At 41.2% G+C, this 26,150-nt stretch overlaps 1 protein-coding gene and 1 long non-coding RNA gene across 5 annotated transcripts in view; one reads left to right on the top strand and one right to left on the bottom strand.

The window, feature by feature from the left end:
- Nucleotides 1–17,203, top strand: part of LOC138745546 (uncharacterized) — a 32,623-nt gene extending 15,420 nt beyond the window's left edge. The window contains exons 2-3 of the long non-coding RNA XR_011346331.1: nucleotides 11,358–11,423; nucleotides 16,966–17,203. This is a non-coding gene — a long non-coding RNA (uncharacterized lncRNA). The remainder of the gene's footprint in view (nucleotides 1–11,357; nucleotides 11,424–16,965) is intronic.
- The window catches only part of scamp5a (secretory carrier membrane protein 5a), a 71,141-nt gene continuing 52,760 nt past the window's right edge, over nucleotides 7,770–26,150 (bottom strand). For 2 of the 4 annotated variants that reach the window (XM_069902682.1, XM_069902679.1), the window contains exons 6-8: nucleotides 22,108–22,225; nucleotides 14,884–15,077; nucleotides 10,581–11,828 (exon numbers count right to left, since the gene is read on the bottom strand). In XM_069902682.1, coding sequence (XP_069758783.1) covers nucleotides 11,810–11,828; nucleotides 14,884–15,077; nucleotides 22,108–22,225 — 331 coding nt within the window. In that variant the 3' untranslated portion in view covers nucleotides 10,581–11,809. Of the gene's footprint in view, nucleotides 8,170–10,580; nucleotides 11,829–13,986; nucleotides 14,537–14,883; nucleotides 15,078–22,107; nucleotides 22,226–26,150 lie in introns of those variants that run through there. The other 2 variants (XM_069902680.1, XM_069902681.1) reach the window with 2 other exon arrangements.

Raw genomic sequence — 26,150 nt, 5'->3', positions numbered from 1 at the left:
AGACTGGTAGATAAGACTCTAGTGGGCAAAGGAGTTAAGGGTTATGGGGATAAGGCTGGAAAGGGGTACTGATGGTAGTGATCAGCCATGATCTGTAAAATGGCGGTGCTGGCTCGACGGGCCGAAGGGCCTACTCCAGCTTCTATTGTCTATTATTTTCCAGACTTTTAGATGTCGTTCCTATGAATACCCTGAGATGCTTTTCCAAATTAACTTTGTAATTAGATGTGACATGGTATTTATAATAATTTCCCCAGTGAACCTGGTAGGTATTTTTTTTTAAATATGAAGGAACTGAGGGACAGGTGGGGTCCCGATGGGAGAGTAGAGAGCGAGGACCCAGCGGGGGGTCCGATGGGAGCAGATGCCAAACTATAGGGATTTTCAAATGGTTGCATTGCAGATTATTGGAGTTTTACTCTACATTTATATGCCATATATACTGTACTCATGTAATCATCTAATTTTTTTGGACGACATTTTTTGGGCCAAAAAATGGTGTGTGTGGAGTGGAAGAGGTCCTTAATGAATATGTACCCTCTCTTCAGACAACTATCCCAGGGCAAGGAGGGTGATCCAGAGATCCTCTCTGCCATTTTTGTGGTCCTGTGGATTGACCTCCGATCTATTTCTCTGCAGTAACCGTGCTACACTGTGATGCAGCTGGCCAGGATGGTCTTGATAGAGCTCCTATAGAAGGTTGACATGATGGTGGCCAGTATCCTTGCACGCTTTAGTCTTCACAGAAAGTACAGTCGCTGTTGTGCCTTCCTGACAAGTGAGGAGATGTTGATTGTCCACGATAGTTAAGTGAAATCCAAGGAACTTGGTGCTCTCAACTCTCTACTACAGAGTTGTTGATGTGTAGCGGAGGATGGTTTTTCCTGGTCCTCCTGAAGCCACAATAATCTCCTTCATCTTGTCACATACATAAAGGTATAATTTAAAATAAAAATTTTAAGGTTTTGGGATGATTTACTCGGTTACAGAATACTATTCATCAATCTTGCAGCCAGCAGGAAGAAGCTATTTCCCAGCCTGGCAGTCCCGATTTTGATACCCCTGTACTCCTTGGGGCAAAGATACTGTGTGCTGGATGGAAAGGGTCTTCAACAATTCTTTGAACCCTGTTTAAGTAACGCTCCCAGTAAATGTTGTCAATAGAGCAGTGGTTCTCAACCTTTTTCTTTCCACTCACATTCCACTTTAAGTCATCCCTATGCCATCGATGCTCTGTGATTCGTAAGGGGTTGGTGAACGAGGTATGTGCGTGGAAAGAAAAAGTTTGAAATCCACTGTTTTAATCTTACCTAATTGGCTCATTATGTGCAGTTTCAGAACTTCAAAGGAAATGGGTCAATGAGTTTCTCTCAAGCAAAATATTTCAGTGACAATTGGGTCTTGAGCAGTGATTCTCAACCTTCCCACTCATATACCACCTTAAGCAATCCCTTACTAATCACAGAGCACTGATGGCATAGGGAATACTTAAAAGGTAAGAAAAAGGTTGAGAACCACTGCAATAGAGGAAAAGGAGACCCCAGTGATCATTTTGGACAGTTGGTTGAGAGTCAATGTATATATCCTTGGACATTTCACTTTTCTTTATAACCTGGTTATCTCTTCACTGCAATATAGTGAATCGCTGTGATTTTTCTTCCTCAACATTTGTTCTAACTCTGGGCTCTGCATCCATGATCTACACCCCTATTTATATCCAAACCCTCGCCAATCTAAAAGGCAAGAGAGTGGAACTAAATGCATCTCTCAAAGCCCTAACTGTGATGGACGAAGTGAAGTCTTGGGGTGCTGGATTTAGAAGAGCTGTGAGCACCATTGATACCCAACTTTGCACTTGCCTTTCCGTTTGAGCCCTCTTGAAGCAACCCTCCCGGTAAACCTTATCAAAGCAGGAAGGGGTGACACCAGTGGTCTTCTCGGCTGTTTTGACGATTCTCTGCATTGACTACTGGTCCGAGGCTTTGAAGTTACTGCATCATACAATGCAGCCGGGCATGGTGCTTTCAAATGTGCTCCTGTAAAAGGTTATCAAGATGGGGGCCAGTCGCCTGGAGGAACAAAATACGGAAGATACCAGCAGGCTTGGCATTTGAATGGGAATATCAGTGAAGCTGATCTTAATTTTATTGGTTGCATCTCTGTTAGTTGAATTCAAAGTGTTTCTTCGTGATGTAGGACTAGTCCAGGTGGGTGTTCGAGGGTTTGTGGCGTACCTACCTGGCGCCGCGAGTGCTCGTTTGGAGTGCGCATGCACAGTCAAGTGAACGCCAAGAAACTTGCTGCTCTCGACTCTACTACAGAGTTATTGATCTGTGGTGGAGGATGGCCATTCCTGGTCCTCCTTCAAGTCTATATAGTTATCTCCTTCATCTTGTCCACTTTGAAACTCAGGTTGTTACCCTCGTACCGTATCACGAGATTTTCTCTGCTGTGCGACTCATCGTCAATACTGATGAGGCCTCTACTGTTGTGTCACCTGCAAATTTGATGACACATGCACAAGCCGGCCACCGTTGGTAATGGGCAGCCAGCTGTCGGTAGCATGCATGCAGGATCAGAGCAAAGAGTGGCGATGACGTGCATGTGAATAAGTCAATGGGTCGGCAAGTGGCGATGACGTGCATGTGAATAAGTCAATGGGTCAGCAAGTGGTGATGACGTGCATGTGAATAAGCCAATGGGTCGGCGAGTGGCGATGACGTGCATGTGAATAAGCCAATGGGTCGGCGAGTGGCGATGACGTGCATGTGAATAAGCCAATGGGTCGGCGAGTGGCGATGACGTGCATGTGAATAAGCCAATGGGTCGGCGAGTGGCGATGACGTGCATGTGAATAAGCCAATGGGTAGGCAAGGTGCATGACGTGCATGTGACTAAGCCAATGGGTAGGCTATTTTTGGACATATTTAAATGACACTCCTACAGGTTATCGTGGTCACGGTGGGTGAAGAACCTGCTTCCATGCTGTGTCACTCTATTTATCAGCTTCATGAGTGTATTAGAAGCAAGGAGTGAAATGTGCATTAGGAGCCAGGCCCATAAATTTAAACTGTCAGGGAGACCTGGCACTAACAAAGCTTCTCGTATTCTCTGAGGATGTACTTGAAGGCAAATTGTGAGCACGAGAATTTCCATGGTGTATGCTTTGGCTTTCACACGCCTTAATTGAAAACCCATGGGTTTATCAACGCAGTTGTAAATTGGATTATTAATTGCCTGGATAAATGGGGAACAAAGAACCGCTGACAGCAGTAGTTGGTCAGCCATGACCAGGAATCTCCTCCAGGGACCAGTCAACTGATTCTTGCTTTTTTTTAATAAATGAAGTCTAGAATGGAACAAAAACACAGAATTCTGTGGACACTGTGGTTGAAGTAAAAACAAAAAATGCTGGAGAAACTCAGCAGGTCAAACTTTGATGAAGGGCTCAAGCTCGAAACGTCGGTTATGTATCTCTGCCTTTGCTACGCAAAGGGCACTGTTTGACCTGCTGAGTTTCTCCAGCGTTTTCACTTGCTTCGTTAAATCAAAAAAAGTTGTTTGTTCGGAGGGTTGGAAACGTAGCAGAAACATGAACATGTTGACGTACCTCCACTTTAGATCTTTGTAATATTTTGATTATAGTTTTGAGGTCGGATTACACCTTCAGTAAGATGTAGAGGTCGGCCCATTGCTCCCGTGAAAACATTTTTGCTGGTAGCATTTAGAGTTTCCCACCTCCTATTTCCTCCCAATACTCCTGATTCAAAATAAGTTTAAAACAATGTTTGCCACAGACAAAAGTACCGGAGAAACTCAGCAGGTCACACAGCATCCACGGGAAATAAATGGCAGTCAACGTTTGGGGCCAGAGCCCTTCGTGAAGGATCTGGTAGATACCTGAATTAAAAAGGTAGAGGGAGGTGTGTCTAGGTCAGTTAAACTCATCTTGACCGTCTCGTGACTATATCGTGAGGGTTTTTTAAAAAAAACTGCAGTCCATTCTGGCTTGAAACATTGACTGTTCTCTTTCGCCTGCTGAGGTTTGATTGAGTTTCACTTCAGCTGACACTGTCGACAGTCTCGTGTGTGTTTCCAGATCATTCATCCTAATTCAGGCACTCATATCATGGATTTATTCCGTGCTTAATTCTAACCATTGAAGCAAATGTTTTGATGGTTCTGAAACTGGAAATTTGTCTGCATTGTGGTATCACTGTGTGGTGACTAGCATGCAGTGGTAGAACCAGTGAACATGACAGCACAGAAACAGGCCCTTCAGCCCATCTAGTCTGTGTCAAACTACTATTCTGCCTAGTCCCATTGACCTGCACCCAGACAAACCACATCCCTCCCATATCTATCCAAAATTGGGCCCGCATTCACCACTTCAGCTTATCCACACTCTCATCACTCTCTGTGTGGAGGTTTCCCCCAAACATCTCACCTTTCACCTCAGCTGATATTCTCTCTCACTTAACCTCAGTGGAAAAAGCCTGCTTGCATTTCCTTTATCTATAATTTTGTGTACCTCAATCATCCACTCTCCAGGGAATAACGTCCTAACCTGTTTAATCTTTCTCCGTGACTGTTCAAGTCTTGACCATATCCTGCAGATAAGTTTATATAATTTTAATGAAAGGAAAATACTTTGTTTTATTGTAGCTGGGATGTTCCCGCATTAGAATTGTTCTCCAGTCATGGATTAGTGCAAGTTTGCGATGTAGCCCCTAATGTTCAGGTAAAATCTTCACTTTAATGTTAATGTGATAAGTTAAACAAAGTAAGCAAGAGAGGTGAGAGACTTTGGTTTTGTGTTCCTTGCAACCCAGGGAGGAATGTATTTAAAGTATGCAGTCCCAAGGAAACAATGCCAGATCCAACTCCAACAGTGTCATCAAGTTTGCAGGAAGAGGCCTCATCAGTATTGACGATGAGTCGCACAGCAGAGAAAATCTCGTGATATGGTACGAGGGTAACAACCTGAGTTTCAAAGTGGACAAGATGAAGGAGATAACTATAGACTTGAGGAGGACCAGGAATGGCCATCCTCTACCACAGATCAATAACTCTGTAGCAGAGTCGAGAGCAGCAAGTTTCTTGGCGTTCACTTGACTGGTGACCTATCAGGGACACACAATATCTTCTCACTTGTTGGGAAGGCACACTTACCGAGAAGACTGAAGTGGGCAAGGCCACCGGCCACTATCATTGTGAATCTTCTACAGGAACTCCATCGAGAGCGTCCTGGCCGGCTGCATCATAGTGAGGTATGGTTGCCACAGAGTCATGAGTGGCAGAGAGGATCAATGGAGTCTCTCTCCCCATCTCCCACTCCCCGGGATGATTTTCTGAAAGGGGCACGCAAGATATTTTGAGTACCCCTTTCCACCCCACACACAGTGCCTTTCAGCTGCTCCTGTTGGGAAAGAAATACAGGAGTATTCCCGTGGGAAGAGGATGTTCCTCAGCCTGGTGGTGCTGGCTCTGATCCTCCTGTATCTCTTCTCCAACTGGATGATGCGTGTGGGGTGGAAGGGGTCCTCAAATGATTTTGTGCACCCTCCTCAGATGATAACGTGGGAGAGATACAAATATGGGGCTATAGCTGCAAAGGGCTGGTAATTCAGAACTGAGATGAGCTAAATTTGTCTTTTCTCCAGGTCGTATATCTCAGGAACTCTGTACATGAGAGTGGTACAGGTCCGATCATTAGCTGTATTTGAGGAGATGAATATTTCAAAGATCGAGGAATTGTGGGTCATGGGTAAAGGGCAAGTGATGAGGTCAAAATTGATCTTTTTGAATGGCTGGACAAGCTTGAATGGCCAATTGGCCTTCACTGGCTGCTTGTATGGAAGAGAGGTCTTGGTTTGAGACCGGAGATATTCTCAGCAAGTTTAATTTTTAAGGATGCAGTGTGGCATCAGGCCCATCCCACCCACAAGCCTACCAACGTTGAATGTCTTTTGAACATGGGAGGAAACCGGAGCGCCCATGAAGATATTGGAAGAGCGTACAAACATCTTGCGGAGAGTGCCGGATTTGAACCTGTAAATAGCATTGGACTGATTGTACTGCACAATGATCTCTACCCTGTACCGGTAGAGCCTGTCACCTTTGATTCTCTTTCGTGCAAATTTGCAAAAATATTTGCTTGTCACTGCAATCATCAGGGACTTGCCGCTGAACCAAGTAACAAGTTTTAATTTGATAAAGAGTGCATTTGCAGAAGACGACTGTGATGGGACCATACAATTGAAGATTGTCAAGTTACAAAGTTATTGAAGATAATTGGACATGATCACCGTCTTCCAAGGGATTAAGGCAGACTGACAGTCAGTGCAGGTAAGTTTAGTTAATTTCAAAAGCCTGTTATCTTTATCTTGTGTATCTAGATAAAGTGACATTTAGTTATCTGAATTGTCCAAGCAATCCAGGTGTTTAGATCCTCCAGTCAGTTATACAGCAAATGTAGCTGTGTAAATGGGTGCATAATTTATTATGCCAAGATTCTAATGCTGTGCTACCTTCTTGGGGTAATATACTGGCCAGTTAACTTACCATACTGCATATCCTTTGGATCAGAGGAAAAAATGACAGCACCTCATCTTAGGGACCATACAAATAGAATCAGGAGTCGGCTATCCAGCCCATCGAGCCTGCTCTGCCATTCATGGCTGATCTGATGATCTCCTCCACCTACCTGCCTTTTCCCTGTATCCCTTAATCCCCATACTATGTAAAAAAATCTATCCAATCTGGTCTTAAATATATTTACTGAGGTAACCTCCACTGCTTCAATGGGGAGTTAATTACACACATTCATCACCTTCTGGAAAAAAGTAGTTCCTCATCTCTGTCCTAAATCTCCTACCCAGAATTTTGAGGCTGTGTCCCCTAATTCTAGTCTTCCCCCAATGGAAACAACTTACCTACCTCCAACTTATCTATGCCTTTCATCCTTTTTTTTTCCTCATTCTCCTCTCATTGTTCTAAATTCAAGCGAGTACAGTCCCAGACAACTCGATCTCTCTTCACAGGCTCATCCCTGGAATCAACCTGGTGAGCCTTCTCTGAACCACCTTCAAAGCCTCAAGTCAGGAGTCCAGAACTCCGGCCTCATCAACACCTTGTGCAATTGCAGCGAAACCTCCCGGCTCTTAAATTCCATCCCTCTCGCAATGAAAGTTGACATTCCATTTGTCTTCTTGAAAGCCGCCTGCACCCTGCAAACCAACCTTTTGATTGGTCATTGTCCAAACTTGCTGAGACTATCTCCGGTCTCTTCTACCACGCAAGGAGACGGAGAAGGCCATTCACGCCTTCAAAAAGATTAATGTTGGCCTCAACTCTGTCCCTTCCCCCCCCCCACAATCATCACTTCCTCGAGCATGTCCTGTGCTTCTGAGTAGCAGTTCTCCTTGCTGTTCAGTGTGATGGGAAACTGAGTGATCGTCAGCACTTGAAGGCAACAGATTAAGGTGTAACGGGTAAAGACAAATTAGTATCTATATGGCATCTTATGAGCAATCTCACCTTCTCTGACTGCTGTGTCCTAATCAATGTGTGACGCTGACCTTTCATCAGTCTTCCATCAATCTCAAACATTTTTCTCTGTCCAGAGGCCTGCTGAAATATTTTCACCAGAGGTATCTCATTTGGCATTATTTTCTTTTTCGGGTTTGTGTTAGGTCTGCTTTGTTCATGAATGAGTGAGACAAACACCAGACTGAGTCGAAATCAGGGTTCTTTCTTTATTACCGGATTGTAACACTTGCGACTAACAATGTTAGTCGGAGAATGCATTCTGCCGTTATCAGCAAAATGGTGATTTTTTTATACCCTTGGATACGTGCTTAGAACATCATCATATCAATACTTGTCCAATGACTAAAACTGTTGCTATCCTTTCCCTGCTAGCTTCCTGCCTCTCAATCCATCAATGTCTCTCTTATCTTGTAAGTACAAGGATGCATTCACATCTTGTTACAGCCCTGTACAGGGTAACTCCTTACACATTCCCATCTCATGATGTTTTACCTTACAGTTTGTCATCAGATACAACGCTGAGATTCTTTTTCCTGTGGGTGAGGCAGAATTAGAATGTCTTCACAGCATCACAGACGAAGCAAGGTAGTGTTCACGGTTCATTATTTAATCAGGAATCTGATGGCAGAGGGGAAAAAATAATCAAGAGGCCTTAAATGAGTCCCTGATTGAGTTTGTCATTGAGAAGTCTGATGGTGGAGGGGGGAGCAGCTGTTTCTGAACCTGGGGGTGCGAGTCTTGTGGCACCAACACCTCTTTTGTGACGGTAGCACCGAGAACAGAGCGCGTGCTCCGAGCAGAGCCCAACCATTTAATCTGCCGCCCAGAAATCCCGATGGTTTTTCATTCGACTCACTGGGCCCCTTCCACTGCAAATTTCCCACGTCAAAAGAAATTGGATCACTGCATGAAAGAAGTGGGATGACAGGTATTTTTCTGCTGGTAGGCAGTACCAACTCACTGGACCCATTACACTTTCACGAGTTTGTGGTAAAACTCAGAGGTGCATATAATAGCACATTGCCCCTGGTAAGTACACAGTTGTAAAGTTTAGTTCTGCACTCCATCTAGATATCTAAGAGGGAGCATTTCTCTTAGAAACTCACGTGGATAGGGTGGTGAAGAAGGCTTTTAGTATGCTGGCCTTTATCAATCATTGCATGGAATATAGGAGTTGGGAGGTGATGTTGAGATTGTATAGGACGTTGGTGCGGCCTAATTTGGAGTTCTGTGTGCAGTTCTGGTCGCCTAATTATAGGAAGGATATAAACAGAGTGGAGAGAGTGCAGAGAAAGGTTTACCAGAATGTTACCTGGGTTTAAGCATCTAGAGTACAGGGAAAGATTGGACAGATTAGGTCTTTATTCTTTGGAGCGTAGAAGGTTGAGAGGGGATTTGATAGAAGTATTTAAGATTATGAAAGGGATAGACAGAGTGGATATGGATAGACTATTTCCGTTAAGAGGAGGAAAGATTAAAACAAGAGGACATGAGTTAAGAATTAAGGGGCAGAGGTTTAGAGGTAACATGAGGGGGAACTTCTTTACTCAGAGAGTGGTAGCCGTGTGGAATGATCTTCCGGGAGAAATAGTGGCGGCGGAGTCAATTGTATTATTTAAGAAAAGGTTGGACAGGTATATGGATGAGAAGAAGATGGAGGGTTATGGGCATTGAGCAGGGAGGTGGGACTAGAAAGGGGTGTTTGGTTCGGTGTGGACTAGAAGGGCCTAATGGCCTGTTTCCGTGCTGTAATTGTTATGTTATGTTAATAAAATTGTAAAGGTGTGAATCATCTACTGACAATGTTAGCTCATTTAATCTAACTGGGACTAACTCGATATTAGGATATTTAATGTAATTTGGTTCAGACCAGATGCAAATTCTAATCCGTTTCAATAGATGGTTTATCTTTAACTGCAGTAATTTGCTATTGTCAATCTTCTACCTATTCCACCCATGATCACAGAATATTACAGTAGAAGTCCAAAAATCCAGACCACCTGCTGAGAATCCAGACTTTTCAAAAACTCTCGCTTTTAAATTTACTGGGTTTTGAGTGCGTGCGTAAGTGCCACCACAGGTACTGATTTTTTTCCTTAAAACTGCTTCTTTTGATACATGAAGATTTGTTAATGAATAAACTATCAACTATAACCTGTACATCTCTACTTTATTCCTCACGAAGTACTGCTTGAGAATCTGGACCAACCCAATTCCTGAACAGTCTGGATTTTTGCTGCAACCATACTGTACAGGTTCTAGACTTACACAAGGGAAAGTTGGGTTGAGGTTACCAAATTTCACCATGAAATACTCCAATCAAGGACCTGTTACATTTTAGAGGTATAAAGTTATTGTCGGTAGGTCCAATCCGACAGAACCATGTTGCTTCCACACTTGGGGGGGGGGGGGGGGGGGGGCACAAATTTGTTAAATATTTCTACTCTCAAGCAAAGTTTTCCTCTAAGTTTTTGAATGTGGAACATGCATTTTCTGTGGCAAGTACAGTATATTAGGATATTTCACCCAGAGAACCTGATCCTCAGAATATTTACCAATGTCAGAACTTGTGTTAAATGGTTTTAGTACCAGCAACATTTGAAAATATGTAACTGTGGCACTCAGCGGCACAAGGTCAACTACTTTCCCTCTGCTCTCAGATTCCTGAATGACAATGAACCACAGACACCGTCTTTCTTGCACTTTTAAATTTATTTTGTAAGGTGGTTTATATAAATGTATGTGCTGTGGTGCTGCGGCAGGCAATGAGTTTCGTGAACCTGGGGGTGCGAGTCTCGTGATCACTTATGGTGAACCAGTGCTCCAGAATGAACTACTGCAACTTTAGATCATTTACTTGAAGCAGTGTGATATTTGGAAAAGCAACTACAACGGGAGGATCGAGCAATTCTCAGGTTAGTGATGAAAAATTAGCAGCATTAACTGAGAATGTGCACGGTCAGATGGATGTTTTATAATACTGACGTTCGAGACAAAAACAAGATGGCCAAGCTGTATTTTACCATTTATTTCTATAGAATGACACCAACACATTGACAAAATGGGGATAACCTCAATTCTGAATTACTGTAACAAGTGAAAACAATACGTTCTACAATAGCATGATTAAATACAGAGTTTTTTTTGTTGAAAATTGCCCTTTTCTAAGTTGTAGAGGAGTTGGTTAACAGATTGCACTATCCAGACAGAAAGTGTAATTTGGGAGATAGACCATACCCAACTATTCAGACTCCAGGGAATGTTTAACTGTCCAAAATAGCTATTGGGAAAATATTGGTATCATTTAGCCTTTAGAATCAGTATAGATTTCACGTAGCTAGTTCAAGTTATTATGGGAAGATAAAGGACATTGTCTTAACTATAAAACTAGAATTAGCAGTTGTCAGTTTTGATGGATTTTCTACATGTCATTAAAGCAATGTCAAGATTAACAAATTGGTACGGCTGAAAGACCAAATTTTCCTCCTCAAATGACCCGTTTAAAAAAAAAAAGTTTCCATACAATGCAAAATGTAATTCAGCATTTACCAACACAAGCCAAAACCCTTCATCTAAATGAAGGGATTAAATAGAAGCATTTGAGTGACTCAAACTGGTTTTCCTCAAAGTCTTCACTGATGTACAACTTCACGGCTCTCGACATAATTGTGCGATTGGGTAAGTGTTGGAGGTGCTGACGGAAAGCAGTTTCTTTAAACTTCACCATTTAAGTAACAAAACAAGTATAATTTTTTTTTTTAAAGTCAATATGCTCTTGCTGAAATGCTCAAATTCCTTTGGTGAAGGAAGAAAAATATAACTGGACAGAACCAGGCAATGGGGCTGAGAAATTCAAGACTTCTTGAATGAAGGTAATTGAAACTGTATACATCAAACCTTAAGGAACCTCTATGCCAAATTATATTGTTAATGCTTAAAATGGATAAGTTTATTTCTGATGTAGGTCATGCTTTCTTTAAACAAAATGGGGAATATTTCCACATCAAGGCGGTGGCTCATGTTCAAAAGGCAGGAATATATTTTGACGTGACATGCGAAGAGAAGAAAAGAGGTTTGCTGGCACGGGAGGGAATGAGACTGGCCAGATCCTCAGTTTGGCAGTGGCGAGATTCGTTGGCCACCACTGCTTGCAAGCAAATTTTGATTCTGCAATAATCTGGAAGCTGATCCTTTGGACATGGGGAAAAGTTCAGTTAACCTGCCGATGTTTTTGTCAGCGTCTGCGACGGAAGGAATTTTACCCTGAAATTATTCTCCTTTTAAAAAAAGTGAAAATATTATTTACTCCAGTGATCCTTCACCTGGTGAAAAATCACCCCATCAAAAGCCAGCCCTCTCCATTATCAAGTTATTTTAAATATGGAAAACCACAAATGTAGATGCAGTATACAAGAGGGTATAATGCACAAGCAAACACAATTACTTGAAACTACCCAAAAAAAAGCTTTATGCAGTCCATAGCTTTCAGAATATTGAGGTGCTAGATGGTACAGTCACTTATTCACAGTGAGACAGGCTTTGCACTGTATATTTTGCCCCAAAAAAGTACTTTATGAACAGTTATCTTGTCATTTTAAGATTGGTAGTCCCTGTAATACACTAACTATTGGGGGGGGGGGGGATTTAAGGGACAACAGGAAAAGGTGTATTTTTAATTACTATATGGCATTTTTTCAGCTTGATTTGAAAATACATTTAAGAGTTGCATCACGATTTTTTTTAAGAGTTTGTGGTCATTGAAGCAGCAATTAGAAATAACCTTAAAATATGATCAACTTTGCAGTCCAACATAATTTTCACAAGAAAATCTTACGATCACTATTTACATTTAATGAAACACTACTTTATTCAAAATTAATCTTACTGTGACCGCGTCGTTGAGATGGTAACGTGGAAATTCCAGGGTACATACACCAGATGTAATTTAATCATTATACACTTCTATTATATATAACTTAGAAAGCATAATATTTAGTGCTACGAACTGTTTTATTCTGTCACAAATACTACAAGTCCATGATTTCCACTTTTATAATTGAAACACTTCTAAAATGCTAATACCTGCAAGATATTAAATAAATAATTCCTGAATTTCTGAGTTCGGAAGATAAAGTTGCTAAAGCAGACAGTGATTTTCAGTAAATTCACTTTAAAGAAAAATGCATTGTGACGTTTTCTATATGATCAAGATACTACTTTGAATCTTCAAGTACTTTTCCAAAAGTCAGAGGGCAAAAGCAAGCTCAAAATATGCACTTACCTCAAAACACCAGAGACTAGCCAAGTCTAATTCATGTCCTACACAATTGCACTGTCACAAAATCACATAGCCACGACCATAGTTTAAATATTCTTATGTACATCTCCCAATATTTTAGTTCAAAAAAATTAACAATTTCTTTACTGTACAAAATTTATTCACTATGCCCTTCCCCTGTACAGACAGTTTTACATCTGAACATCATGGCAGACTTCAAATTAGAAATTTCTTCGCAATACTGATCAGGACTAACTTGAAATTTGAAGGCTTGGTAAATGAGAATGCATGCTTTCCATAATCAATTGCAAGCCAACCTTTTTCAATTTATTTTGTAATATAAATGCTGCCAGATTCAATTTATTGGCTCAATGGGGGCCTTTACCATTTGTTGTAACGTCACTATTAATAATTTTTAAATTTGACGTTGACCGTTGCCGGCATTTTGGATGTTCTCACTCTTTGTACTTGGGTCAGCCCCTGAATTTGGCCAACGATGACTTCGTTTCTGATACAGGCAAATGCAACAGCATTTCTTAAGGGGTTAAACCAAGATAAATTTTGATCTTTTCCCATTTAGACGTTTAGGCTTCAGCCTCAGTTGAAGCATGACGTTTAATTCTGTGGGTACTTTGATAATCCAGTCCAAAATCCCTTTTAATATTGGTCTCAGACCTATCATCTTGTCCTGCAGTAGATCTTTCTCCTTCAGACCGATTTGAAGATACTGTGAAGGTTAATAGCTTAGGAGATGGTGGGTGTAAAGCTCAAAAATAAGGGGTGGGGGGGGGGTGTGAAATAACAATCTGCAATACAAATTCAGACATTGTCTGTAATGCACTGTTCATCTCTATTCCTAATTTTCATTTGAAAAAGCTTCTCCAAAGATGACGCAAGAAGGTGCTCAGAAATGGCGACAGGTTAAATGTAAGCAGCAGGCTGACAAGCAAGGTGGCATTTCGTATCAAGATCCCTGTCACAATTGCTAATTCAATCCTCAGTAGCGTAAAAGGCAAAAAAAAAAGAAATTGCAGAGATCCACTTCATTCAAGGCTCTAACCAAATTCGAGAAGTTTGTCTGTATTTTTAGTCTTTTTTTTCCAATTGATGAATAATGTAATAATTTCAAAGTACAGCACACATGAACAACACATTAATTGAAACTATTAAACAATAAATCTCGCTTTAGTGCAAACAAAAAATTGGAACAGAAATCAAACAACGTGTGTTATCTGGTCCGTTAGCTCAATAACTGGGTTACGAAACAGATTTTGATTTTGATGCATTAATACAAATTTGAAACTCATTCATTTCATTTACAACTATGGTAACTGCTAAGTATCAATTAGTTTGAGATATTGGACCCTTGGGGACAAATTCATCTTTAGATAGGAGCTCTAAAAATGTAGTAGAGTTTAACTGGCAGTTCCACTGACCTCTGCCTTGTCACTTCCCAGTTGTCGATGGAAATTGATACACAGATGAATGATACATCTGGTGGTGGGTAACCCCGCGCACACTTGTACTGAAATCCAAGGTCAAATTGATCCCTTGCAACTCTGAGATGCATTTGTGAAGCCTTTCAGATTCAGACAGATGAGGTTGTAATAAATGGATTTATTGAGGCCGCTTCCTTTTTTTTTTGCCGTAGCACTACCTAACCCTCTGCATTCCACCAAGGAGCCTTGGGGAACTCACAATGTTGATCTAAAATAAAGCAGAAGTAGTCAAAAATGGGAATGTTAATATAGGCAAAGAATGTGTCTATGCCCAGCTCCAGAGATTGCTGGCAATCTGGAATCAGTGTTGTGGGACTACCATTTGTATGAACGCATGTTTTTTTTTCTGTAAGTTGGAAGGATCCTACATCATCACAAACAATATCAGTAACATCACACCTTTTAAGACTATTTGCACATGGTTCTACATCACAAATATTAGCTGCTTTCAGAACCCCTGATTTCTGAACAATATTAACAAAAACAAAACACGTTGCACATTCCACCTGACCCCAAGCCCAGGTGACTGAAGGGGTGCATTAATCAGAAGCTTACATCTGGTTGTTGCAGGCGTGGTTGGGAGCGTCGGTGTATTCTGTGTACTGAGGGTTCTGCGCAGATCCCTGGACTGCACCGACAGCTGCCTGCTGGGCTGCCTGCTGCACCTGCGGGCTCTTCCAAGCCCCACTAGTCCATTCTTCGTGAGCTTTGCTCATGCTTCCCCCACTGCCTCGATAATAGTTGTGAACCTAGGGTCAGAAAAAAACGGTGATTTTAAATGAGTTCTTCACAGAAAATAAAAGGCAGGCAAGAAATCTAAATTGAATCGCAATGACGAAGGCTTCAGCTGTGAAAAGAAGTCTGTTTGAATCTTTGTCATGGAGGGCCCACGCTATTGTTTGATTTTCTTTTTTGCAAATGTGTGGATTGATAGATGCTTCTACTTCCTATTTCTAGTATTAATTCCATCATCAAACTAGAAATCATGTTGGGAATCAAAATGGGATATGGACAGCGAAGAGTCAGCAGAACCTCTGGCTTTAACACGTGATCAAATCAAGATGAAGGTGAGCCATAAGTGCAGCACATTACAAGGAATCTTTGGATATCTGCAAAAGAACTCCATTTGCTTAAAATGGATACTTGGAGTGCACAAGGGTTATCTTCAAGAAATTAGTCTTTGTTTAGATTTTACTCAATTAAAGCAACAAAAAAAAACCCCAAAGATTAATGTCAATTTATTTTAAAGAAATGCAATGGTGGTAATAGAAATTAATGAAGGTGGGGCAGTAGAAGTGGTCTATATGGATTTTAGTCAGGCATTTGACAAGGTCCCCCATGAGACTCGTTGCGAAAGTCAGGAGGCAGGGGATCCACGGAACCTTGGCCGTGCGGATTAAAAATTGGCTTGCCTGTAGAAAGTAGAGAGTAGCAGTGGACAGAAAGCGTTCTGCCTGGAGATCAGTGGCTAGTGAAGTTCCACAGGGATCTGTTCTGGGATCTCTGGTCTTTTTGTGTTTCAGAATGACTAGATGAAGAAGTGGAAGGATGGGTCAGTAAGTTTGCAGGTGGATAGCGCTGAAGTTGCGGGAGGTTACAAAAGGTTATATACAGGCTGAGGAGTTGAGGGGGAAAAGTGGCAGATGGAGTTCAATCCGGATCAATGTGAGGTGATGCAATTTGGAAGGACAAACCAGAAGGCTGAATAAAGAGTTCATAGTTGGATACAACATTCGAGAAGAACAGAGGGACCTTGGGGTAGAAATCCATACATCTCTCAAGGTTGCCCAAAATATCACCTCCCATGGAAGCTACCTGAGCTGCTGAGTTCGTCCAGCAGTGCCTTACCTCACAACTGAGATTTCTTTTCAACTATTGTCAGTCACTACTGAAGATATGGATCAAAGCAAACACTATTTCTTGTCTATATAAAGTGGAAAGATAATTACTGTGGTTCTGTATTTTTCAAACAAAATTGTACAACAATAAATCGAACTATGCCTCAACAGCACCAATTAAGAGTTATTTTTACATTTCTGCATTGCATTTATAACTTGCCATTCAGTGTCGGCACTAAGGGGGTACATTTGCGGACATTGCTCCCCCAAAGACGAGGTACTGTGACCCCCCCCCCCCACCTGCTCGCGGCCATCGCCCTCACCCACAAGCTCTAGCATCAGAAACGCACATCGAGCAATACCAGGAGACTGGTGACGCTAGAGACTCCCCGCGCTATATAAGCAGCGTCTTCGCTGCGTTAGTGGGACGGAGGAGGTTCATGGCAGGCACCATCCCCTGCCCCCCAACCCTGGTCGCTGTTTGGTTCACTCTCTTAAAGTGTCTCCTTATCCCTGCGTAGTAAAAGTCTTCATATTTATTAGTATATTAGTAAGGCTTTATCTGTAAACTTGGGGGAGGGGGGTTAATTATCTGTAATGTTATTGTTATTATTCATTTTCGGACAGCTCCGTGGAGGGGGAGGAACCTGCAGATGTAGCAACAGTTAAATGTTTTCAGGGAATGTGACTGAAAATAAAGTAAAATGCCTCAAGGGTTATATATTCATGCAAGTGAAGTTTGTTCAGTGCAAGTACAGTATCGTATTTTTGTCTTTTAAACTGTTTATTCTTAATGTAGGTCTATAGGTGAGGCATTGTAAGGGTGAGTCTCAAGCAACCAAAAAACTCGCATATCCAACAATCCCTGTTGGTGCAAGATACCAGGGGTTTTACTGTATAAAGGATCAACACTCTTCCATTGTAAAAAGAGAGTGCATGGCAAAATCAGAATTAATGACTTCCTTGGAGACTAAAGTCTGAACACCCAATGTCAAGGTTCTGAAGCCCAACTCCTCCCTAAGATGCAGAAGCAAAATGTAAGATCAACCAAATTGCAGATTACAGATGCTGCAGAGACGAGGAAGAACTACTGCTTTTTGCGAGAGTGTGCGACTGACAGCATTTCATGAATACTGGTTTGACATATTCAAACATTCTGCTTATTCTCAGATCATGTTGAGACACTCTGATCAGAAAATGCTGTTCATTAAATCATTATTTCCATTGTAAACCTCTAAGTCATTTAACTATCAAGTTTATTTAATGGGCATTTGCAAATCTCTTCAGAGTCACTGGAGATCACACATTCTCTTGTTATTGGGTCTGCTGACCAGGGTTTTGGACTAATCGGTATTCAAAATGCATTAGATTGATAATCTATTTTGATGTTAAAACTGAAGGAGCCTTTTGATTTTGAAAAAGCAGCAGTTTTTTTTTAAAAATCGAAACTCTCACAAGAGATTGCAATACTCCAAAGTGCTGGAGAAACTCAGCAGGTCATGTAGCATTGATTGAAAGCAGAGGAATTTAACCAACATTTCCAGCCTGAGGGCTCAGGAAGAGTTTCAAAGCCAATGTTTCAAAAGCTGACATTTGACTGACACGACAGTGCGGAGCAAAATCCTACAACTTTCAACGTTGTCTACAGCTAAACATTTTGATATGTAACTTTGCAAGTACAGGGCAGTGTATGGAAAAGGGTGCATTTTCTGGTCAGAGAGTCCGTGGACAGCAGCTAAGATATTGAAAGTATAGATACACAATTCCCTGAAAGTGGTGGCAAAGGTAGATAAGGTCGTAATGAGGGCATTTAGCACATTGGCCATCAGAAATCAAAGCACTAAATTATAGAAGTTGTACAAAATATTGGTGAGGCCAAATTTGGCGTATTGTGTGCAGTTAATTATAGGAAGGGCATCAATAAGATTGAAAGAGGGCAGAGGAGATTTACAAGAATGTTCCTGTGACTTGAAGAACAGTTACAGGGAAAGGTTAAACAGGTTAGAACTTTATTCACCTCAGCTTAGAAGAATGAAGGGAAATATGATAGAGGTATACAAAATTATGATGGCTATAGATAGAGTAAACGGAAGGAGGATTTTTTTCAACTGAGGTTAGGTGAGATAAAAATGAAGAGGACATGGTGAAAGGGGAAAAGTTTAAAGAGAACATTAGGGGGAATTTCTTCACACAGCGAGACGAGGGAGCTTGGAACAAAGCTGCCGGCTGAATGGGCTCAATTTTGACATTTAAGAAAAAATTGGATAGGTACATGGATTGGAAGGGTATGGTGGGGGGGGGAGGGGGAATATGGTCCAGGTTAGTGGGATTAGGCAGAATAATAGCTCAACAAAGACTAGAAGGGGCTGCATCTGTGGTGTAGCATTGGATGGTTCTAAGAAAATTTGTAAAGCACAAATTAAATGATCTTTGATGCTTTATACTGTTAACCACAAAGATGGCTGATTGGAGAATTAGGCCTGGAAAAGTTATTGTGGTAGTTGAGGCAAAAGCTAAAACAATATTCCCCAGGCAGCTAATAATTCTACATGCTTCAGAGATCATTACTTCACCTTTGCATCCTTATATTGTCACTTTCACTTAGTTTTCAGAGACAATTCCCTGATGAAATTGTCTGCACTTGCTCTTCAATTAAAAATATTTAAGAAAATGCCACATTTAAATTTACTTCCATTATCTTATCAACCTACGGTGTGTGATGCGAAGGAAAACTTCACCTGTTCTCTTTATTATTTCCATTTGGGATTGTCCAGATTGGTCTCTCAAAATCACCTATTGTTCTCTCTTCATTTAAAAAGCTCACTGTTGGGGTGCCTCCCTTATTCCTGCTTAGTAAGAGGACAGTTGAATGTTTTCAAATCTCATTACTTCCCCTCTATCCTGATGGAACTTGTAGCTTCTTCTCCCTAGTCAAATAAGATTTAAAAGAAACCTTTTTGTCACATACCGAGATGGGTCAGAGCTGGAGGTAATTGAACCAGGTGCTATTGCGACGTTTATTAAAAAAAACACGGATAGGATGGGTTTGAGTGTGGGGGGGGGGGATATGGACCACACACAGGCAGGTGGGACATTTTGGTCGGGAAGTTGGGCCAAAAGGCCTGTTTTTGTGCTCTAATAGAGGGGAGATGGAAATACAGATCCTCAACTTATGATGGGGTAACATTGCGACAAACCCAGCCCAAGTCAAAAAACAGATATACCTTGTATAACACCGACAGCACTGTATCAGTCCCCACACTGATCCCATTGCCCCGCTCACTCCTGACAGCGCTGTATCAAGCTTTCTGACTGAACTAAAATTGATTGACAAAGGAGGCTACAAAGATTTCTCCTTCGAGGAATCATCAACATTTATTGGAAAAATTTATTTGAAAGTAAATAATGACATCTATGTAACTTTGAAAAATTGTAAGTCGGACCATCGTAAGTAGGGGGCTCCTGTATAGTGGTTGGGATAGAGTCAATCATCTAGTACAGATGTGGGCACTTCAGCCCATTACATCTATGCTGACCTCTATTCCAATCCTATTTATCCTATTTGCCTGCATTAGGTTCAAAGTAATTTTTTATATCTTGGCTAGTCAAATGCCATTTTAAATGTGATCGTATCTACTACTTCTGACAGCACTTTATGACATGAATCAATGTGTGGAATAAATTTCCTCTGATCCCCTCTAAAACTCCACCCCCTTCTTAAACATATCTCTTGTTTTAGATATAGCCAACTTCCAACTTTTAAGACTGTTTTTCTCTCAAATTATTAGAAAAGGACGTAATGGAAGATAGAGAAGAAACTGGACTCCTGAAAGGGCAGCATGGTTGGCGTATCAGTTAGCACAATGCCTTTACCGCGCCAGTGAATCCCATGCTGTCTCTAAGGATCAGGTGATTAAAATAATCTAAAGTAGCACAAGAAACGAAAATTGTAAAGGATATTGGAAAACACCAGCATTACAATAATGTACCTGAATTAAGAATAAACAGTTTAAAAGACAAAAATACTATACTGTTCTTTCAGTGATCAAACTTCACTTGCAGGAATATATAAACCTTAAAGCATTTCATTTTATTTTCGGTCACATTTAACCGTCACTGCATCTGCAGGTTCCTCCCCCTCAACGGAGCCGCCCGAAAGATGGACAATAACATTATAGGTAAACTGTTTATTCTTAATTCAGGTGCATTATTTAGGCATTGTAAGAGCAAGTCTCAAGCAACCGGAAAATAGATTTATCCAGCATCTACCAATCCCCAAAGATACCAGAGGTTTTGCTGTATATAGAAAACAAAATAAATGAAAAGTAAAATGATTGGATAAGTGAAATACTAGTGTTTTCCAATATCCTTTACAATTTTCCTTTCTTATGCTACTTTACATTATTTTAATCACCTGATCTTGTCCAGGCCAACTTGACCAGGAGGTGAACTGCATGTGCTTCTGGCTCCTTGGCAACGATGGTGGCACAGCAACCAGTTAAAATGGTCTCAAATCAAACGGTTTAATTAGACCCTCAGAAAATTGGACACTTATGCGAATCATTTAATAACTTCCTGACATTCGATAAATCTGATCATTTCATTGGTTCAAACAAAAGAAGCAAAAAGTTAAGGAAATTAGAACATTTCTCCAATACATTTGATTAACACTAGATTGTTAAACTATGATCAACCCCTCCTTTGTCTTTCAAGCATGAATTTTTGCCTGCTTTTATGATTTTCTCTTTCCTCTAAGATTCTCTGGGGGCTTTAGTTCTCTGCTGCTATTCTGGTCCTGATGGAAACGATTTTTTAATGTAATTTCAAGTAATACAAAGCTCAGTAGCGAGTCAGAATTTTGGGAACAAAAAGTAAACCAGGCACTTGCAATCTATTTGTCTTGCCAATCTCTGTGTAGCCTCAATCATTGAACAAATACAGAAAAATCTCCATTATCCAGAATTCAATCAATGGGATTTTGTTTTTGGAGGCAATAAATAAATAATACAACTGAATAAGAGCAGGGGAGCGCTGACACTTCATTGGACAAGCGTAGGGTTTTCCCGCTGAACTACTAATGCCCCTCAATGCACGCATACTCTTTTCACTGTCACCACGAGGAAGGTGCGCCGATTGCCTGACTGGAACCCTTGAATGGAGGGGAGTTGGGTGGCCTTGGTGAAGAGGAGCGCCATGGTCATGCACTGCTCACAGCTGCTGGTTGACTAAGGTTCAATAAAGTTGCTTTGGAACGAAATGGCGGCACCCAGGATGTGGTGCTGGCCAATGCCGGCTTGCACGACTCTCTCAAAGAATCATCGCCCTATCCCTGCCTAGTAAGTTTTTATTTTTATTACTATTAAGTATATTAATTAGGTTTTAACTGTAATCTTTGGGGGGGGGGGTTAATTATGATGGCAGCACAGCTAACGTAGTGCCTATTGCAATGCTGTTGTTAGCACCAACGACTAGGGTTCGAAGTTAAGTTTTGTAAGTTACGGAAATTATTTGATTTAAGTGATGGTTACATAATTTAAAAACTAAAATACTGATTTGTTTTTCAAATTTCTGTACATTTTGCAGTGTTGTTTGTCTTTTAATTGGTATATTCTTAATGCAGGTGTATTAGTTAGGCTTTGGAAGAGGGAGTCTCAGTCAACTGGAAAATTCACATTTCCAGCATCCACGATCCCCAAAGGTGCCAGATCATGGGGATTTTTGTTGTACAACAACAGAGGAAGCATCTGTACAGCATTAAGAACCATTAAATTGGACCAATCTCTAGTGAAGTAGACCCAAATCAAAAGTAAAAAGGATTGATACTATTTTCCTGATCTGTTCATAAAATGTACTTTCTAAAAAATTGAGGTTAATGATTCCTTCAAGTTTGAACACTGAGGTACACAAGGGCTAGACTCCAGCCAAAACAAGCAAGTTTTACCTTGGTCAGTGCAATGAAAGACAGCACAGCTACAGCAGTAAACATTGCGGTTGGGATCAGCATCACGACTGCCGAGCCAACGTTTGTCCCAAAGAACGTAATGGTAGCTATCCAGCCACTGTCAGGAGAAAAGAACACGTTAATAGGTTCCCTTACACTAATTGCAACCTCCTTAATGTCACTCGTTTTTTTTTAAATAACACACTCGAGTACCACACCATGTATTAAAGCAAACAGATCAACTTCCATCTGAACCCCTTTACCAAAACTAATAACTTCATCATAAATCTATTGATTATGGTGGACTTGGGGGACAAAAAAAAACTTCCTACCTTGAGCATTTGGCATTCTCACAAAGCATCATAATTTTAATCACGTAAAGTCAAGTTTATTATCATCTGACTGCATAAGTACAACCTGATGAAACAGTGTTCTCAGGTCCTCAGTGCAAAACAGGCAGACACACAATCAGCCATTACACACATAGACAAATGATGCACATACAGGACAAGTATTCATCTATACAAACAAACAAACAAAAACAAATATTGTTTCATGACTATGAGAATCTTGGATGGTTAGTGTGGATTTCATTTGGTTATTCAACATTCTCACTGCCCATGGGAAGAAGCTCTTCCCCAGCCTGGTGCTGACACTCCAGTATCTTTTCCCGATGGGAGCAGGTAGATCACGTTGAGAGAGGGGATGGGGGTGGAGAGAGGAGGGGAGGAGGAAGGGTGATTCCAGTGTTACAAGATCAAACCAGCAACCACAAAGAAGGCATATCACACAGGGGTAAAGATGAACAATTATTTTATCAACAAAAATTCACCTTCAAAGTTTAATTCAAAATCTACCCTTTAATAACAATGCCCACTGGTAACGATGCAAATCTCGATAACAGTGTATATAACTTGGACTTTAATTCCAGAGAGAGCGAGAGAGAGAGAGAGAGAGAGAGAGAGAGAATAAAATTCAAAGTTGTCTTGTGTTGCTGCAGAAGAAGGAACAATGGCTTGGTCCGTCCAGATCCTTCTGGCTGCCTTCGGAATGTTCATCCTTATTGGAATCCCAACATTCTAAACTGTCCTCCCAGACCATGACTCATGCTCTGGGCCTTCTTCCACTCCACAGCACCACCCAGAGGTGGTTTGTCTTCCAAGTCCAGAAATTTCTAGATCATCTTCTACACATGCCCAGTCCGTCTCCCACTCTCTGCAGTCCACCTTCACCTTGGCTCTCTAAGGCAAACTGTCACTTTCCAACACAAAACCACACAACACATAGGCCCAATACACAACACAGAACTCTGTAACACCAGTAATCCTCTCTGGCACTTGTATGGTCCTATCTCTGATCCATTTCATTTCACTTCAATTTCTAAACTGATCTCTCCCATGGTGGTAGATGTCCTGTAATGCCAGTGCAAATTTGGGGTAGCAGAGATTGGATCCAGGAGGGAGGTAGAGGAGCTTCCGAAAACTCCTTCAAATCTACTTCCACGCCTGGCACTTCAAATCAAATTGGAACTCTTGGTCCAGACTATATTTAGTGCAGAATTATTCAATGCATTTAACTCTCTGGAAATATAGAAGGAATGTTATGGTAAAGTTGTATAAAACATTAATGAGGCCAAATTTGGAATATTGTGTGCAATTTTAGTCACCAGAAAATATATCAATTAAATTGAAAGAGTACAGAGAAGATTTACAAGGATATTGCCAGGACTTCAGTTAAACATGTTAGGTACTTTATTCCTTGGAGCATAGAAGAATGAGGGGAAATTTGATCAACATATACAAAATTGTGAGGGGCACAGATAAAATAAATGCAAGTAGTCTTTTTCTGCTGAGGTTAAGTGAGATACAAATCAGAGGACATGGGTTAAGGGTAGAATTTTAGGGAGAACATTAGGGGAAACTTTTTCACACAGAGTAATGGGAGCATGGAATGTGCTGCCAGCTGAAGTGATCAATTTTCACACAAGAAAAATTTGGACAGGTACATAGATGTGAAGGGTATGGAGAGCTATGGACTGGGTGCAAGTCAGTGAGACCAGGCAGAATAATACATCAGCACAGACTAGAAGGGCTGAAGGGTTTTTTCTGTGCTGTAATGTTCCAGAGTTCTAATAATATGCACCAGAGATAGTCTGCTATTGATGTTCAGGATCTGGTCTTTAGTTCTTATTTGGGAGCAGAAGGAGAAAATTCTTATTGGGAAGGTGGGATGCTCAGTTCACAGTAGCTGTAAAAGATTCTGTCTTTGTGCTAATTACAGTAGATTTTTTTCCCCTGCACTTAATGTGATAATCACAGCAGAGTAGATGGGCATGGATCATGCTCCCTCAGTTAAGTGAAACAGAACTGGCCCAGATACCGCCAGAAACTCAATGAAAGACAAATCCAGACTGCTGTCAGAGCAGAAACTACACTTCCTCCGTCAAATGCAATGAAAATCTGAACAGGAACAAACCTGGATCTAGAACATTCCCTTTAAGAGTATTTGTTCTGTTCTGGTCACCCCATTACAGGAAGGATGTGGAAGCGATGGAGATGGTGCAGAGGAGATTTACCAGGATGTTGGTTGGGATTGGAAAATAAGTCTTATAAAGGGAAGGTTAGCGGAGCTGGAAGTTTTTTCTTTGGAGCCAAGTAGGAGGAGAGGTCTACAAAATTCTGACTGCCAGCGCCTTTTAGCCAGGGCAGAAATAACATGCATCAGAGGACATCTGTGCAAAGTGAAGGGAGGAACGTTTAGGGGAGACATCAGGGTTAGGTTAGTTATTTTTTTAAATATACAGTTGCGGGTGCTTGGCATGCCTTGCCTGGGACGACGGAGGAGGTTGAAACGTTAGACGCTCTTAGGCATATGGATGAAAAAGAAAATAGAGGGTTACGAGGTAGGATGGGATTCATTTTTCTTTTGGTAGGATTATATTGGTTAGCACAACATTGAGGGCTGCTATAATGTTCTATTTTCTAAATTGTGGACAGTACTTACCCGTGACAAAAAAATACTCAGGAATATTAATAACTAATAGTGATGTTAATCAAAATTCTTCCTAGAGCATAGGCTTCAGAGCTTTTGCAATCATTAATGCTAATAGGGTTTAATTCATAATATGCACATTTTGTAGGCGAAAGCAGGTGCGCTAATAAAGGTCACGGCATTTATTTGTTGCCAGCAATATTTTCTCATGTTATACCTGGTCCTGTGCCTTCCTAAAATCAGCTCAGCCTGAAAGACAGACAATAATTCACTGGGAACACCATTTTCATGGCGAACATCAAGGAGCCTAATTTTTCTGCAGTCAGCATTTCAACGTGAAACTCGGGTGTCAACTGTCACTTAAAAGTCATGAAATTAAAAAAAAGACAAGATAAAACAAGCAGTGACTATTTCTCTGTTTGAGAGTTTAAAAATTCATTGGTGTGTGAACATTAACAACTCGAGTACCAACTGGTGTGGCTCTCAGTGCAACAACAGTTTACAAATTCGCTGACGATACCATGGGAGTGGGTTGGCGAAAAAAGGGCAGTGTCATCTTACGGGAGGAAGACTGAAAATTTAGCTGAATGGTGCATCAACAGGCAACCTTGTACTCAATGCCCCCAAAACCAAGGAGCTGAGTATTGACTTCCGGAAGGGAAACACAGAGGCGGATGTATGGTCCAGCGATCATCGGGGGGAATCGGAGGTGGAGAGGGTGAGCAAATCTAATTTCTTGGCAGTCACCATCTTTCCTGGGCCCAACACACTAATAGAGTCACGAAGAAAGCACGTCAGCGCCTCCACTTCCTCGGGAGTTGGCGGAAGTAACATCATCGGACCTTAGATTCTGGATGATGGTGGCACGGCAGTGGCTCCTCCAGACCTGATGCTACTGCAACGATTCGTAAGGTGCCGTGAAACAATTCTCAATGGATGAACATTGGGCGGTAGAGCGCTCTGAAAATGTGAGAACTGCGAAGCAAGGTACAGACCTTTGGAAGAAAGCTGCGGGGCTGCGTGGCCTGGTCTGCTGTGGGGACGAAACCTCC

The sequence above is a fragment of the Narcine bancroftii genome, chromosome 11, assembly GCF_036971445.1.
Source record: "Narcine bancroftii isolate sNarBan1 chromosome 11, sNarBan1.hap1, whole genome shotgun sequence".
Lineage (NCBI taxonomy): Eukaryota > Metazoa > Chordata > Chondrichthyes > Torpediniformes > Narcinidae > Narcine > Narcine bancroftii.
The sequence above is the reverse complement of the archived record's forward strand: the minus strand, read 5'-3'. Positions and strand labels throughout refer to the sequence as shown.